The sequence below is a fragment of the Muntiacus reevesi genome, chromosome 2 (genome assembly GCF_963930625.1).
Source record: "Muntiacus reevesi chromosome 2, mMunRee1.1, whole genome shotgun sequence".
In the NCBI taxonomy this organism is placed as follows: Eukaryota; Metazoa; Chordata; class Mammalia; order Artiodactyla; family Cervidae; genus Muntiacus; species Muntiacus reevesi.
The window spans coordinates 224070820-224086160 of record NC_089250.1 but is presented as its reverse complement, the minus strand read 5'-3'; the positions used below and the strand labels follow the sequence as shown (position 1 = coordinate 224086160).

The window sequence follows — 15341 nt, the reverse complement described above, 5'->3', positions numbered from 1 at the left end:
TCATGAGAGACCCTTGAGTTGGGAATGAACATTAACCCCTCTGACAGATGAGGAAACTGAGGCACAGAGAGGTTAAGCTACTTGCTCAAGGTCACACAGCTTCTGAAGGATAGGACTTGGCTAATGCCCAGCCCCAGGGCACTAACCACTTCACCACTCTGCCTCCCTATAGCGTCCACAGTATACGTGCGTCCTGCTTATCAGCTGCCCATTATGTGGACACCCCGCCCCTGGACCTGGGGACTCCTCCACATTGCAGGGCAGAGCCCATCCCTAGGAAGGTGTGGACAGTGTCAGACTGGTTTCCCTAGCTTTCCCTGCATGTGGGGCTTGGCCACTGGACAGCGGCTCTTCTACTGGGCACCACATGCCCTGAACTTGGAGGCCAGATGCTTGTGTGGGGAGAAGCAGATGGAGAGGAATTCACCCTGGTGTGGGGTACACTCGCTGTTCACCCTCATCCTGCCCTGCTTGGGGATCTGAAAACAGGGGCAGAGGGGCTGGAAAGCCCAGGTGCCCTCTGGCCCCCGCCTCACCTCCAAAGGCAGGCTCAGGGAGCCGTGAGCGCAGGTCCCGGAGGTTGGCTTCAGTCTCTTTTGTCTCTTTTCCACTCCCCACCTCTCTCCAGGCCACCCTTCCAACAGCCTGCTATTGACCCAGAGAACACGTCCTCCTTAAATAAATAAATCGGGCTGATAACCTGGGCTTAATCCTTTATCACTAAAAGCTTTGAACAATCCTTAAACCTTCTTGGCAGGGATCATAAAATAGGTTACTCCCATCAACGGATCTCTCTGAACCTGATTTCACCTTTTCTTTTGCTTCCTTTTCTTAAGGATTCAGGATTATCTTCGAGAGCCTCAGAGAACGTTCTGTGAGGTCGTGACACCCTGAGATCCACAAAGGTTGGGAACGGAGCCCCACACCCGATGTCCCAAACTGCGCCCTTAACAAAAGCTTGTGCTACTTTTTACGGCTGGACTGGTTGTGCGCATCCTTGAGATTAAGCAGCCTAACAGTGCTTCTGTCTGCCATCAGTGTGGTTTTTTCTAGAAGCAACTTCTCCCTCATTCCTCAGCCCCACTGTGGTTCAGTTCACTACTGTAGTAGGCTACAAGCTAGAAAGTCACATAACCAAGACGTGTTAGGCTTATACTTACATGAGAATACATAATTAATGAAATGCCATTGGAGGAGCTTTGTGCTTAAAATTGGCTTGCTTGCTAACTTTCTGCTTGTGTGCACATATGCCTATGTCTGTGTACACGTGTGTGCAAGAAAGAGAGAATGCCTGCCTCCGAGAATCCAAGTGTCTGCATGGCCCCTGCACCCGGGTCTGGACCCCTCACCTCTGTGAGACGGATGTCGGCAGGGATGCGGTCTCCGATGGAGAGAGACACGATGTCTCCGGGTACCAGGTCTCGAGCTAGCAGGTGCTGGAGCTTTCCTTCTCTTATGCTGCATTTTAAACAGGGAAAAAACAAAAGCATCCTGGTTGACATCTCAATTTTAGGCACTTTGATAAACTTGAGCAAAGGTTACAGAAATACATTTTCTCTTTCCGATGTGGACGAATGCTTGCGCCTTAATGGTTTTATTATTTTTTAAATTCACATGTCCTAAAAGACTCTTGGGAAAGAGCTTGGCTCCTGGGAGAACTTGGGCTTCATTTGAAAAGTGGGGTGACTACTGTTCACCCTGCTTGGAAACAAGGTGGGACCACATGGCCTCCAGAAGCTTCTGCAGGTCTAGAGAAGCAGCTCCTCGACAAAGCCAGCAGCTGGCGGTGCTTCTGTCCTCGGAGAACACAGCGCCCTGGTGTGCAGAGCTCAGCTCCGACCTCAGGGACAGCAGAACCTTGTTAAAGCCAGGAGGAGCATCTTAAGTGCCAAGAAGCCAGGGAGCACCACCCCCAACCCCCAGGCCCGGGACTGCTCTTCGCGGCTGTTTGCTGTTAGACATAGACATGCTTCTGTGTACAGGCTCCCACTGAACCCACAACATGCTGCTCCTTACCCAACGTGGCAGGACCCCCCAGCTGGACCCATGCTCCTCCCTGGGCCTCCTTCATGTAGCAGCCAGAGAGTTCTTAAAGCACAAAATCAGATCACAACTTCCTCCTGCTCTACACCCTCTCCAAGAGCCTGGGAGTTAGACCCAGACATCTGACCTCCTGCCAATCACCCCCTTGAGTACACCCAGATCTTTCTAGTCTCAAGGTCTTTGTGGACCTTGATTGGTGGAGCAGACACTCCCTCTTCCCTGTTAACAGAATGCAGTTATTCAGATACCTGCCTTTCTCCCCACAGCAGAGTGCTCCAGGGGGTGGGTCCTGACAGGCTGAGACGGTCAGGGTGATCCCATCCCCTGCCCATGACCGACATAGACACAGGCATGATCTACAACACTGGCCAAAGAGACAAGAGTGGTATTTGGCAGGGGCTCAAGAGAAAGGTTTTCTCATTCTTTATACACACACATGACCTCTTCTGTTGGGCTTTTTCACCTTTATCATGTCTGGTTGTGACATGTGGAGCTATGGCAGCTTGGGGTCATGAGGGAATCCACTATAAGAACAAAGCCAGCAAGCTGAGGATGGCATAGTAAAGAAATAAAAGGACCAGGTCCTTGATGCCATCTTGAATTAACTAACTCCACTGGCCCCTCACTTCAGATGCCTTTCCATAAGACAACACAGTTTCCTTGTGGTTCGTGCAGCTGAATTTTCTGGGTTTTATAGCCAAGAGCACCTATCAGATATACGTCTGCTCTTCTCTCGACTCTTCCCACAGCTGGCCCCTGCCATTTATCAGGCCCCAACTTAAAGGTCAGCTCCACCGTAAATGTCAGAGCAGGGTAACCTGCCAGCCAGCTATTCAGGGTTGTTCCCACACCTCCACCAGTCACTGCATCTCCACGAGGTTCTCTTTAATTTTTGTGTGGCTTTGGCTTTCAGTCTTTTTGACTTTAATGCACCTGCCTCATTCCAAAATCATTTCATTCCTTCACTTCATTATCTGCCTCCCCTGTTAGGAGTGTGAGAGGTCCAAAGGCCAGGGCTTTCCTATCTCTTCACCTGGGACAACATCGCCCTGCACACAGTGGGTGCTTTGTAAATATTTAATGAATGCACAAAGGATGGAGGTAACACAGGAAGGGTCTGCAGGGCAGATGCTTCTCCTGTTCTGTGACATGAGTCTCAGGGGCTCGGGGAGGGAGGCTGTGTCCCGTCACTGCTCTTTCAACTCTCCCAGGCTGCCTGCCTCTGCTGCTCTTGAAAATAAAATTGTCTTTCAGAAGCAACTCCCAGGGACATCAATAATGCATACTGTTCGCCTGAAAGGCCAAGACTTGATATTTAAACTTAAGATCAGCTCATCAAACCCCATAAATCATGGATGCTTCTGTCTGCTTATAGGATTACATCACACATCACACGTCTGGATTTCTGACACCTTGTTCATCCCGTCATTAAGCCCAGACATTTTTACTGCCCCCCAAAGAACCTTCTAGAACTGACTCATGCCTCTCAGGCTTTCACAGCATGCTCTTTTGGTCTCTACTTCATTGCTCATTATTCTCTGCCTTGCATCTCTCTCTCTCTCTCTCTCTCTCACACACACACTCTTCACTTGCTGATTCCTTGAGAGGAGGGACTTCTCACTAGACCTTTCTATCCTCCAGCTCTATGCTCAATTACGCCATCTGTATCCAAACATATGTTAAGGTTCTGTCTCCCAGCTTATCCTTTGGATAAAAGAGAGTTACTGTCTGTTGAAATCCTTCCAAAGTACCTTGGATCACGAGATACCTGCAGTGACTTTCTCATGAGTGGCAGTGTGTATTTGGGAAAGACACATGACTTAGGACAACCTTAGCTGATGCCAGGAGGGGTGAGGGAGAAGACCTGAGCCTTTTCCAAAGTGGTTTCATGTTTACAAGGAGAGTAACTGGTTGGAGATTGTGGGTACACTAAAAAATTCAATAGAAACACACACACACACACCAGCAGGCCGGCAACATTCTCACTTCAGCCTCTGCCGTTTCCTTGACCAAGGGCAGTGGCCCCTGCAAGCCCTCTAAGCTGAGCTATCTGTGATGGCAGCCACTAGCCTGTGAGGCTGCTTGAGTTCAACTTAAATAAAATGACAGCCACATGTGACTAGTGATACCGTCCCGGGCAGTGCATGTGATAGAATCTTCCAGGGAGTCCCCTCGCACAGCACTGAGCTAAGCAGACAGGCCCAGGAGGTAAGGGGAGACATTCTTGTCTTTCCTTTTTAAACGTCTTTGGGGAGGGTGATGTGATAACAAAAGGCAAAGCAGGAATATTCGGGTGGGAAAGAGGTTGGTGGGCAGCTGAGCACATGGCCAGGGTTCATCACCGACCTGTCCACACGCTTCAGTCAGAGTTCTGAGGCTCAGCTTATTATTAAAGTCCTGCCCCTCAGCTTCTTCTGAGCCTCAGGAAACATGCCAAATGCCTTCTAGGAAAAATGCACACAACTTTGCACACTTCATCACAGGTTTCGTGGGCCACCCTCTTCCCAAAGCCCTGCCATCCGTGGCCCCCAGGCTGGGCACCCTGATTAGACACCAGTGACAGCGTGGAGGCCCAGAGAGGCTGAATGACACACCTAAGGACACACAGCAATCTGCTGGCGGGGCAGTGATCAGGTTTGCTAACCCCTAGTAAGACATGCCTGGTGGGTTGCCGTCTATGGGGTCGCACAGAGTCGGACACGGCTGGAGCAACTTAGCAGCAGCAGCAGTAAGACATGGTTCTCCCATATTACATGGCAGAGGATATAAAGGTGGCCAATGTTTTGCCAAACTCGCCAGCCCACTGACTCCTCTGATGAACCACAAAGTCCCGGGGTGGGCTGGAGGTCTCCGACTTACCAGTTGCATTCAGGAGGAACCAGCTTTGTCAGCTCTTCCAGAGATTTCTCTGACCTGTACTCCTGGACGGAAGCACACGAAACACTGTGTTTAAGCGGGGTCAGGGGTTGGGGGGGTCCCCACAAAGCTCCCGTCAGCCCAGGTGACCCCGCCCGGGAACTCAGGGCACATATACACACCTGGATGAAGGCGACAGTGACCACGATCAGCACAGCCTAGGGGGCAAACGGGAGGGCATGTTAACACCCATTGCCAATGAGCAGGTAAGTGATCCAGGGGAGGACACTGTCTTCCAAAATGTATTTCCTTTTTCCTTGCAAAATAGAGCACTGTGTGCAGAGATTTAGAAAACAGAGGAGCTAAAAAAGCACCCCCAATTCTGCCTCCAGAGGTTCACATTTGGGGGTTATCTTTCTAGATTTTTTGGCATAAATACACTTGTAACACAGGATGATGATACAGTATAGATCCGATCATTCATATCTCACCAGCATTTAATAACTGGCCACCTGACGCAAAGAGCCGACTCATTGAAAAAGACCCTGATGCTGGGAAAGATAGAGGGCAGGAGAAGGAGCTGACAGAGGATGAGATGGTTAGACAGCATTCCTGACTCAATGGGCATGTATTTGAGCAAATTCCAGGAGACAGTGAAGGACAGAGGCGCCTGGCATGCTGCCATCCACAGATCACAAAGAGTCAGACACAAATTAGTGACTGAACAAAGAAATACAAAGCTTCTAATAAACATGATTTCACATCAGAAGATGAGGATCTAGCCTCAGGCTTTCGAACAGAAGCGCTGAATTCCACCGCACGGAAGGAATCTGTTTTTGTATTTCAAAAGACAGCATTTGACAGATAGAAGGAAGCAGGAATGAAAGTCATTAAACAAAAGGTCACATATAAGAGCCACGTGTAAAAGGTCACACGGCGTAGGATTCTGTTTATAAGAACTACCCAGGATAGGTAAATCCGGACACACAGGAAGCAGACGGTGGTTTCCAGGGGCTGGTGGCGGTGGAGGGGAATGACTGTTTAATGAGTACGGGGGTTACTTTCAGGGCAACGAAAACATTTTTGAACCAGATACAGCTATGGTTTTTCCAGTAGTCATGTACAGATGTGAGAGTTGGGGAGCATAAAGAAGGCTGAGCGCTGATGAATTGATGCTTTCAATTGTGGTGCTGACTTCACCTGAGAAATCGAATTCTTCATTTTATTTAACTTGAATTCAAACAGCCTCACAGGCTAGCAGCTGCCCCTTCTCCTTCTGCCCTCAGTCTTTCCCAGAATCAGGGTCTTTTCCAATGAGTCAGCTCTTCGTGAGGTAGAGGAACATGGACACTTCTTGCCCTTTCTTTATGCTGTGTTTTCTACTTTTTTCTTCTTTTTACAACCTCGTTTTTTCTCCTTGCATAACAAAAATAAGCAGAGACTCAGCAGGACCTCGGCAGCCAGGTCTGGGATGGGGGGGCACTTTCCCCCAACTCCGTGACTCCCCTGGGGCGCACTCACCACGGCGATGCTGACGGCGTCCTCGTACTTCTTTGTGAGGACACTCACCAAGGCAGAGGCCAGGAGCAGCAGGATCAGGGGGTTCTTGAACTGAAAAATGAAAAGCAGGGTGGTGGGATCTTGTCTAGTTTCACGGACATCAGAGACCAGGCCTGCTCTAGTGGAGCGGCGTCAGCTCTGCATCCAGAGCCTGGCTTCCAGGCCGGCCCTACAGTGATCTGAGGGCCAGGAGGGGAGGAGGACTGTCACCACCCGATGGTTCTCCTCCGCCTGAAGACCCACCAGAGCGGTCCACCCGACACTGGCTTCCTGGGGTCATCTTGACAGTGTCCCGTCCCCAGGACACCAGCCCTGGCCCTGCCTTCCGTTCTTGGTCTTGTCTTGCCACGTCTCCTCGCTGCTCCAGGTCAGAACCTGCCCCTCTGGTGGGACGCTGGCCCTGGGCCAGCATCTTGTGTGCTCCATTCACAACAGGCCCATCTCAGAAACTTTGGTGCAGCTTTCAGGATTTTGTGGGAAGCTCTCCAATAGGTCTCTGGGGGTTACTCCCACTAAAGTGTCTCAGACTGGAGCGCCGGGGCCCCCAGGCAAGCCGGCTTCCTGAAAGTGTGATGACCCCCGTGTCCCAGCCCAGCCCTGGCAAAGATTGATGGGAAACTTCCCCAAGAGCGGCAGGCCTGTGTCTGCACAAGGGACCCCTCCAGCCACGGGCTCAGGGTTAGCTCCGAGGTCCTCAGTCCTGGCTGGGGCCACTCTGAACAGCTTGGACCAGGCACTGGCCTCATCTTGAACTCTAATCCCAAGCCCAGAATCTCAACCCCTCCCCTGGGGCTGGACCCGAGCAGCCCTCCGAGCAGTCCTCCAGACCAGCAGTCTCCCTCTGCCCCTCCTGGAGACCATGCCAAACACCCGCCTTGCTCCAACTGACACAGGTGAGTCACCATGAGATACGGCTCACAGGTGTCAGGCCAATGCGGAGACCCCACCATGGGCCAATAGTGCCGCCCTGGCTATAAATAATGAGACACTTCTGGCTCTGATGGGGCCCCTTTTAAGCCCACACGTAAAGGGGGACAGGCAGAAAGCAGTCTGCTGAAACCTTACTATGTGCAGAAGGGATGGTCACCAGAGATTTATTACAATAAACAGTAAGAGCCCAAATAACCGGCATTTTCCGAGCTCCTCTTCCAAGCCACGCCCTGTGCTCAGCACTTTACTGCATCATTTTATAGGCTCCTCCCAACCCCATGACACTTGCGGCTCAGCTGGTAAAGAATCTGCCTGCAATGCGGGAAACCTGGGTTCGATCCCTGGGTTGGGAAGATCCCCTGGAGAAGGGAAAGGCTACCCACTCCAGTATTCTGGCCTGGAGAATTCCACAGACTGCATAGACCATGGGGTCGCAAAGAGTCGGAACCGACTGAGTGACTTTCACAACCCCATGACACAGGAACTGTCAGGAAGTCCTGCTTGATGGTAAATGACCAACCCAAGTTTCTGAAAGAAACTGAACTGCTGTGGATTCATTTAGATCAGGCAACTCCAAAACCTGTGCTCTTAACTGTTACGCTCGAACCAAGGCTAGCTGGCAGACACTGGGGCTGGGGGCAACCTTTATTAAGCATGTAATACAGGCTCGGCTTCCTCTTACGTAAAATTCAGAACAGGAGGAACTTACTAGCCCCATTTCCTAAATGGGGACAACTGAGGCTCAAGGCAGATCAGTCGAAGACTCAAAGTCACAAGGCTGGAAAGTAGGATCAAACCCGGCAGCCTGACTCTAATCTACCTCTGCTTCATGACTCCGGGGCAGGGATTTGGGGCCACGCTAAGGTAGAATTCCTAGTGGTGAGTCTTCTGAGATGGAGAAGCAGGATCGCCTTGTGAAGTGGTGAGCTCCCTGTCACTGGAAGAGACAGACAGGAGAACCACAGCATCCGGCATGGAGCAAGTGCTCAATGAACACAAAGAATTAATAAGTGAGGGCACATGGACTTCCTGTGTTCATTGAGGGCGAGGAAACATGGGCATCGGGAGCTGCCTTCCAATCCCACAGGGATACCCTGAGATGCATCCTTGAACCGATGAGGTTAGGATGAATAAGCATGTTTCCTGTTCTTAGAAACTGAAGAGATTTCATTCGTGGAAAGGTCCCAGCTGGAGTCTGGCTGACAGCCCTGGGTGTGAGGTCTTGGCAGGGCAGAGGCCAGGTGAGCAGGGCCTAGTGGAAGAGGCAGCCAAGGCAGAAGTGACCAAGGCCCTATTTCAGAGGGAGAAGGCCCCCCACAGCCCATGTGTCAGTCTCCTTCCCTGAACTTCGACTTCCAGGAGCCTCTGCTGCCTCTTCCCAACACTGGCATTCCAGGAAATTTCTGGGTTGGCCAGAGTCACCTGCATACCTAGAAGCCTCTTCTGGTGCCAAAATGTGTCAATGAATGACATCCGTAGGGCTCTGAGAACTAACCAATGAGCAGGGTGGGGACGGGAGGAGACAGGGGAGTGAGGATGCTACAAGGAGGGCTGCGATTGGTCCCTGAACCGACCGATCAAGGAAGCCTTAAACACGAGCCATGGGAAGGCAGCAGAAGCCTGGGGTATCCCTGAGATTGACTGAGAGGCAGGTGTCAGGGATGGGAGAGGGTGCAAAAGCCAGGGAGGGGAAACTGAGGCAACTGTGGCTTCAGGTATTTGGGAAATTCTGCCTGTTAGCTGGAGCTTTCTGAGCTGGTCCTGGGTGGGAGGTGGGGTGTTGATTTCTACACTGGAACTTGCAGCAGGATCTATTTCTATTTTTTCCCCCTTCTTTCCCGTGGTTTCCAGGCATTTGACTGATACATTGTGTATTCAGCACCAGTGGCAAAGGCTAAGAGGGCCTGGGGCCCTGGAGCCAGCTGCCTGGCTTCACTTTCCAGCAGCGACACGTAACACTGCAGACTCTGGGCCCTGGCTCCCAGGTAAACTACAGAACGACTCAGTTAAATGTGAATTTCAGATAAACAAGGAGCTTTTTTAAAATTTAAGTACAAGTAGGCCCCATGCAACATTTGGAACATACACTAAAAAAACTGTCCTTTGCTTATCTATCTGAATTTCAAGTTCAAATTTACATCTGTAAATTTCTTGGCTGAATCTGGCAGCCCTACACAATCTGGGAATGTTTCAGCTTCTCTGTATTTCACTCTCCTCAGTTGGTAAAGAATCTGCCTGCAATGCAGGAGACCCGGGTTTGGTCTCTGGGTTGGGAAGATGCCCTGGAGAAGGAAATGGCAGCCTGCTTCCAGCATTCTTGCCTGGAGAATCCAATGGACAAAGGAGCCTGGTCGGCTACAGTCCATGGGGTTGCAAGAGTCGGATACGACTTAGTGACTAAACCACCACATCTCAAAGTAGTGATCTGGAGGAAGAGTAAGTTGAGGTTTACTTATTTACTTAGCGTGGTGCCTGGCACATGGTTACCTCTATGAATGGAACGACTATTATTCGTGACAGTGGCCTCCAGGGTAGTGAGTGAGCCCAGCTCTCAGCTAGGAGTGGCCTGAAAGGGGCAAGCCTCCTTTGACCTTGTAGTATAGCTGTCCCATGGGCTGAGATTCGTCCACGGAAAACCTCAGTCCACAGTTACACAATGAACGGCGCTCCCTTCCTCACCCCCAGGGCTACACTGGTTAATGCACAGAATGACGGCCATGGTCCCACCTGATCGAGATATTTCTTCCACACAGGTTCCGTGTTATCAGCAACAAACTCATTCCAGCCATGGACCAGCCTGCGCTGCGTCACTGAGAACTCCGACAGCCCGTTCTGTAAATCTACCTGGAGGGAGAAGGACGGGCAGGTAAAGATCAAGGAGCCCGAGTCACAGGATTCGCACTCTGGAAGTCAGCCACTTCCATGATGATCAAGGAAAATGGGCTGTCCACAGAGGAGAGGGGACCAGCTCAGAGACTCCGAGCAAATGGGCAGAGACAGAAGGAGACCTACAATCTCATTCTTCTTCAACGAGCCCGCACTTCTGCCCTACAGATACTACAGAGAAGACAGTGCTGGGTCTATATTTCAGGGTCTGCAGTTATAGCATGGACACCTGGAGATGCAAGATCACTTACATTTTCACCTTTAGGAAGATGAGTCTGGGAAGGTAAAATGGTGCAGCTGCCATGTGGAAGTACCCCCCAAAATTAAACATAGAACCACCTTATGATCTGGCAATTCCACTACTGGGTGTATGTATCAAGAGAACTGGAAGCCAATCTCAGTGAGATATCTGTCTATCCATGTTCGTAGCAGCATTATTTACAACAGCCAAAAGTGGACGTGACCTAAGTGTCCATCAATGGATGAATGGATAAGCAAAATGTGGTACACACACACAGACACACAGACATACAAACACACACACAGGAATATTATTCACAATTAACATGGAAGTTTCAGCTTTGCAAGAGGGAAAGAGTTGTGGAAATGGGTTGTACAACAACGTGAATGTACTTAACACTTTGGAACTGTACACTTAAAAAGTAGTTAGATGGTCATTTTTAGGTTGTATATTTTGCCTCGAAACAAACAAACAAAAAAGGCCTGCCCTTAGAAACAAAAAAAAGCTCCATGATTCCATCATGCATACCTTGTGCCAGATACAATTTCAAGCTGTTTATACAAACTGACATTAAATACAGATGATTTAAGAGTCAATAGCTATGTGGTGGCAACCAAAGCTTCACTGTCTTTAAAAAGTTGATAAGAAAGCTCTACCAGGAACTTCCCTGGTGGTCCAGTGGTTAAGAATCTGCCAACCAATGCAGAGGATGCTAGTTTGATCCTTGGTTGGGAAGCTAATATTCCACCTGCCTCAGGGCAACTAAGCCTGTGTGCTGCAATGAAGACCCAATGCAGCCAAAAATAAAGAAATAGAGCAAAAACAAAACAAAAAAGTTCTACCAGATGGTTGAGGTGATGGGAAGGCTGGGCTTGTTTCTAGATTCTTTTGAATAGAGCAAGAAAACCATGCTTTTTCCTAGGGAGGGGAAAATGTCTCGGCAAGGAAAACACATTTCCTTCCCCTCTCCAAATGCTAACAAGTGGGACTTGAATTTAGATGGGCTTTTGAGTATTCTCAAGGAAAGGCTGGCCTGAAACACTGACCTCCAACTTCTTTGAAATTGTGGCATGTGACCTATTAGTGGATTTTTATTGGCTTTCCCAAAGTGTGGTGGGTTATGAGTCAACACACACACACATACCATGCTTGCTTGGCTAAGTAAAGATAACTGAAACCATAAAGCAAGCCAACTCCTTCAGCCTCACAGGGGAGCCTCGTGGAATGGAAGTGGTCTTTGGTTTGGCTTTTGTCTTGTCCTGGCCAGGAATCCAAATTCACCAGAAGAAACGCAAGAAGCTGGTTTCGGTCACTGGCAACACCATGAATTATAAAACACGAAGGGTGGGAATGGCGGGTGGTGAAGAGTTTGAGCTTGAATGTCAAAACACCCAGATTCGACGCTGACTGGGCTGCTGCGGAAACTTGGGGGTCCCCTGAGGCACTCTCTGTCTCTCATCAAGACGGAGGGGACATATTTATACTTATAGCTGATTCAGGGTGTTGTGTAGCAGAAACCGACACAGCATTGTAAACTATCTTCTAACCAAAACTAAAGATAGAGAGAGAGAGAGAGACATGCAGAGAAAGCTGGGAGGATCCTGGCCACCAGGAAGGGCTTCCAGGGCTCACGGCCGTCCACATGGGTGCCCTTCCTGGCGGGGACTCAGAAGGTTCAACAGCAGGAGTATTTTCTAACAGTGATGATAACAGTGTATCATAGCTCAGGACTGTGAAGCCATTTTCAGGACCTCGAGCTGCTTTCCTCTTAATCTGAAAACCCCACCGCCCCAGGCCTCAGAGACAAACTCAGTTCTTACGTAAAATGCTTTGGCTAGGTCCTCTCTGTGGCATTTGCTTGCTTCCTTGGGTGCCAGAGCCACCACCGTCTTCTCTTTCTCGATGGCTTTCAACTCATTTTGTCCATCAATCTGTGAGAAAAAAAAATAGGATTGCTCTTAGGTACACTGGTCTTATATGGATATGTCTTTTTAATGCATAACACATGGAGAAAGCGTGCATATCTGAAGTGTATAGCTCGAATTTTTACACACAGACCCATATGACCAGCCTCCAAATCGAGAAACACATATTAACATAAACAGCCCCCAGATTTATTTTGCTGGGGTTTGAACTCTGTGTAAATGGTAACATGCAATATATATGCTTTTGTGTTTGGTTTCTTTGATTCAAGGTTATTAGTGAGATTCATGCATGATGGTATGTGTGGTGATGGTTTGCTAATTTTCATGGCTGCATAGTATTCCACCAAATGAGTATAGCACAATTTATTTTTCTGTTTTATTGCTGATGGATTGTTTCCAACTGTTGGCTGTTACTGATGCATCTGTTTTCAAAGAAATTTATTTTACTGAACAGAAAATCACAAAGCTGACAGAGCAGGCAACAATTTACAGATTTAGAACCATGGACCTTGAACTTCTGGGATTCTCAGTTAAGAATGCACCAAACCACAGAGAGTGGTTCCTGATGGTGACTGGTGGTATTATGGCCTGTTTTGGGAGACATTTGCAATAACCTAAGGAAAGGGGGAAACCCAGTTGAGGTCTGGGTGCCCAGCAGGTCTGGGAAGAAGTCACATGAAACACCTAAAGGGCATGTGAGGACATGGTAACCTCAGAAATAGGGGGATGGCGAGTATTTTTACAAAATTATTCCTAGTATTCTGATACCCAGGACAAGATAATCATCTTTTCCTTTTCCACCAGGTAGTTGGCACAGGGAAGGAGGAAGGGGAGAGGCTCTGCCTAACAGCCTCTTCCTTCGGCTGGAATAGAGATGGCAGGTTCCCTTTTACTTCGTTCCAAACTCCTCCCTGCCCCTCAACTCCCAAGGGCCCCATTTGCTCAGAAATGGGCTGCAAACCACACCTACTTCCTGAGGTTGCTTTTCACTATGCCAACGACCAGGAAGCAACCAAGGATTATTACACAGATCACTCGGCCGACTCTCTCCCCAAGTCGACCCCACCATCTTCACTGTGCGAGATCCACCTCCTGGAGAAATGTACATCACAGCCTGAGACAGGATGTTTTTTCTGCTCTCAAGACCTGGTTCAAGTGTACCAAATCGAGGGCTTAATTCTTGCTCACACCACAGATGGAGGCAGTCCTGGGGTTACAGGATCTTCCTGCCTGGCTGTTCCCTAGCTTACCATTTCTGTCTGGCCACGACCACACCCAATTCACTTTTTAGGCAGCAGCTCAGGCAACCCTGAATGTATAAATCTAGCCCTCTCCTCCATCTTCTCCTCTCTGTCTCTGTTTGTCTGTCTGTCTCTCTCTCTCACAAACACACACATATCTCCCATGTTTGAAACATTTGGATAGATTCCAGTTGCTCTCAGGACAGAACCCTACTGTCTCCAAAATGGCTGCAGCAGACCCCACCTCACACCCACCTTCCCTGTGTTCCTGGTCTGGGCGGGGCAGCAGCATACCTAGCTAAAAATGCCCTGCCCACTGGAGGAGTCCTGTGTTCCCCAGGAGTGTGCTGCTCCAGTGCCCCTGCCGAAGATGGCACATTTTCCCAGCTGCCAAACCAAACATAAAATTGGGGGTTCTTGGCCAAGGGCAGTTTCCCCCCGGGGGACTTTGCTAGTGCCTGGAGATGTGTTCAGTCCTCATAGCTGAAGCAGGGATGGTACTGACATCTAGTGGGTAGAGGCCAGGCATGTGGTCAAGTACCTTCCAAGGAATGACCTGGAACAGAAAGGTCTATACTGCTGAGGGCAAGAAGTCTCGCTTCAGAGGTCAAGGACTGTCTTGTCCTGCCATCTTCCCAGACCAGGTAGCCACCTGCTCTACCCTCTCAGCACCCTGGACGTCCCCTTGATGGCGCCTACACCACAGTCACTTGTGTAATGACCAGCAAGTGACTATCACTTAAATGCCCCCCTCTGCTCACAGTGCAGCCCCTCCAGAAGGCGGGGCCCGCGCCTGGTACCCAGGGGCTGCTCTGCGGGCACTCATCAGCTGGAGCCCAAGGCATCAGTGCAAGCGCACAAGCACTTAGCTCCACAGGATGGATGACTAGACGCACGCTCTCGGCCACAAGCCTCAGTTTACCCTTATCATCAGTGCTGCCCAGGAGATGGTCCAGCTCCACTTGCCAGCATGTCACCTCGGGCAAGTGACAACCTCCCTGACTGATCACAATTTTCTCCTCTGCAAAGTGGGGGTGATGCTGGCTAGCTACCCTCATCCTGCCTTTTTTGGGAATCAAACAAATGTGTGCCTGGACAGGGTGTGACATGGTCCAGACTTCCCATGAACCCCTAGGAAATGCAGGTCCATACCTGCCCCAGGGACCAGGCCTCTGGCACATGGTTGGAATAACAATGATGGTGATGTCACTTGGGTTGTTTAGCCACGTTTAGGAGCGACAGAAGGGGCATGGAGCTTGGAATTGCACAGACCTGGGTTCAAATCCTCCTCTGTCATTGACCAGCCCTTTAACCAGGGACAATAATCTGTCTCAGGTTGTTTTGAAGATTTAAAAACAGCCAACGCTGGGGACTTCCCTGGTGGTCCAGTGGTTAAACACCCACTTGCCAACGCAGCGGACAGGAGTTCGATCTCTACTCTGGGAAGACCCCATGTGCTGTGGGGCAACTGAGCTCGTGTGTCCCAACTACTGAGCCTGTGCTCCACGCCAAGAGAAGCCACCGCAATGAGAAACTCGCGCACCGCCACGAAGAGGAGTCCCCATCGCCGCAAGTAGAGAAAGCCCGAGAGCAACAACGAAGACCCAGTGCAGCCAAAACAAACAGAAAGCAAAATAAAAACAAAACCCAGCTCTGCAG

At 49.8% G+C, this 15341-nt stretch overlaps 1 protein-coding gene across 1 annotated transcript in view; it reads right to left on the bottom strand.

Moving 5' to 3' along the window:
• ATP2C2 (ATPase secretory pathway Ca2+ transporting 2) overlaps nucleotides 1-14740 on the bottom strand; it is a 56877-nt gene extending 42137 nt beyond the window's left edge. The window contains exons 1-7 of the mRNA XM_065919330.1: nucleotides 14579-14740; nucleotides 12337-12447; nucleotides 10117-10233; nucleotides 6421-6510; nucleotides 5082-5117; nucleotides 4903-4964; nucleotides 1350-1458 (exon numbers count right to left, since the gene is read on the bottom strand). Coding sequence (XP_065775402.1) covers nucleotides 1350-1458; nucleotides 4903-4964; nucleotides 5082-5117; nucleotides 6421-6510; nucleotides 10117-10233; nucleotides 12337-12447; nucleotides 14579-14740 — 687 coding nt within the window. The remainder of the gene's footprint in view (nucleotides 1-1349; nucleotides 1459-4902; nucleotides 4965-5081; nucleotides 5118-6420; nucleotides 6511-10116; nucleotides 10234-12336; nucleotides 12448-14578) is intronic.
• Nucleotides 14741-15341: the final 601 nt, after the last annotated feature.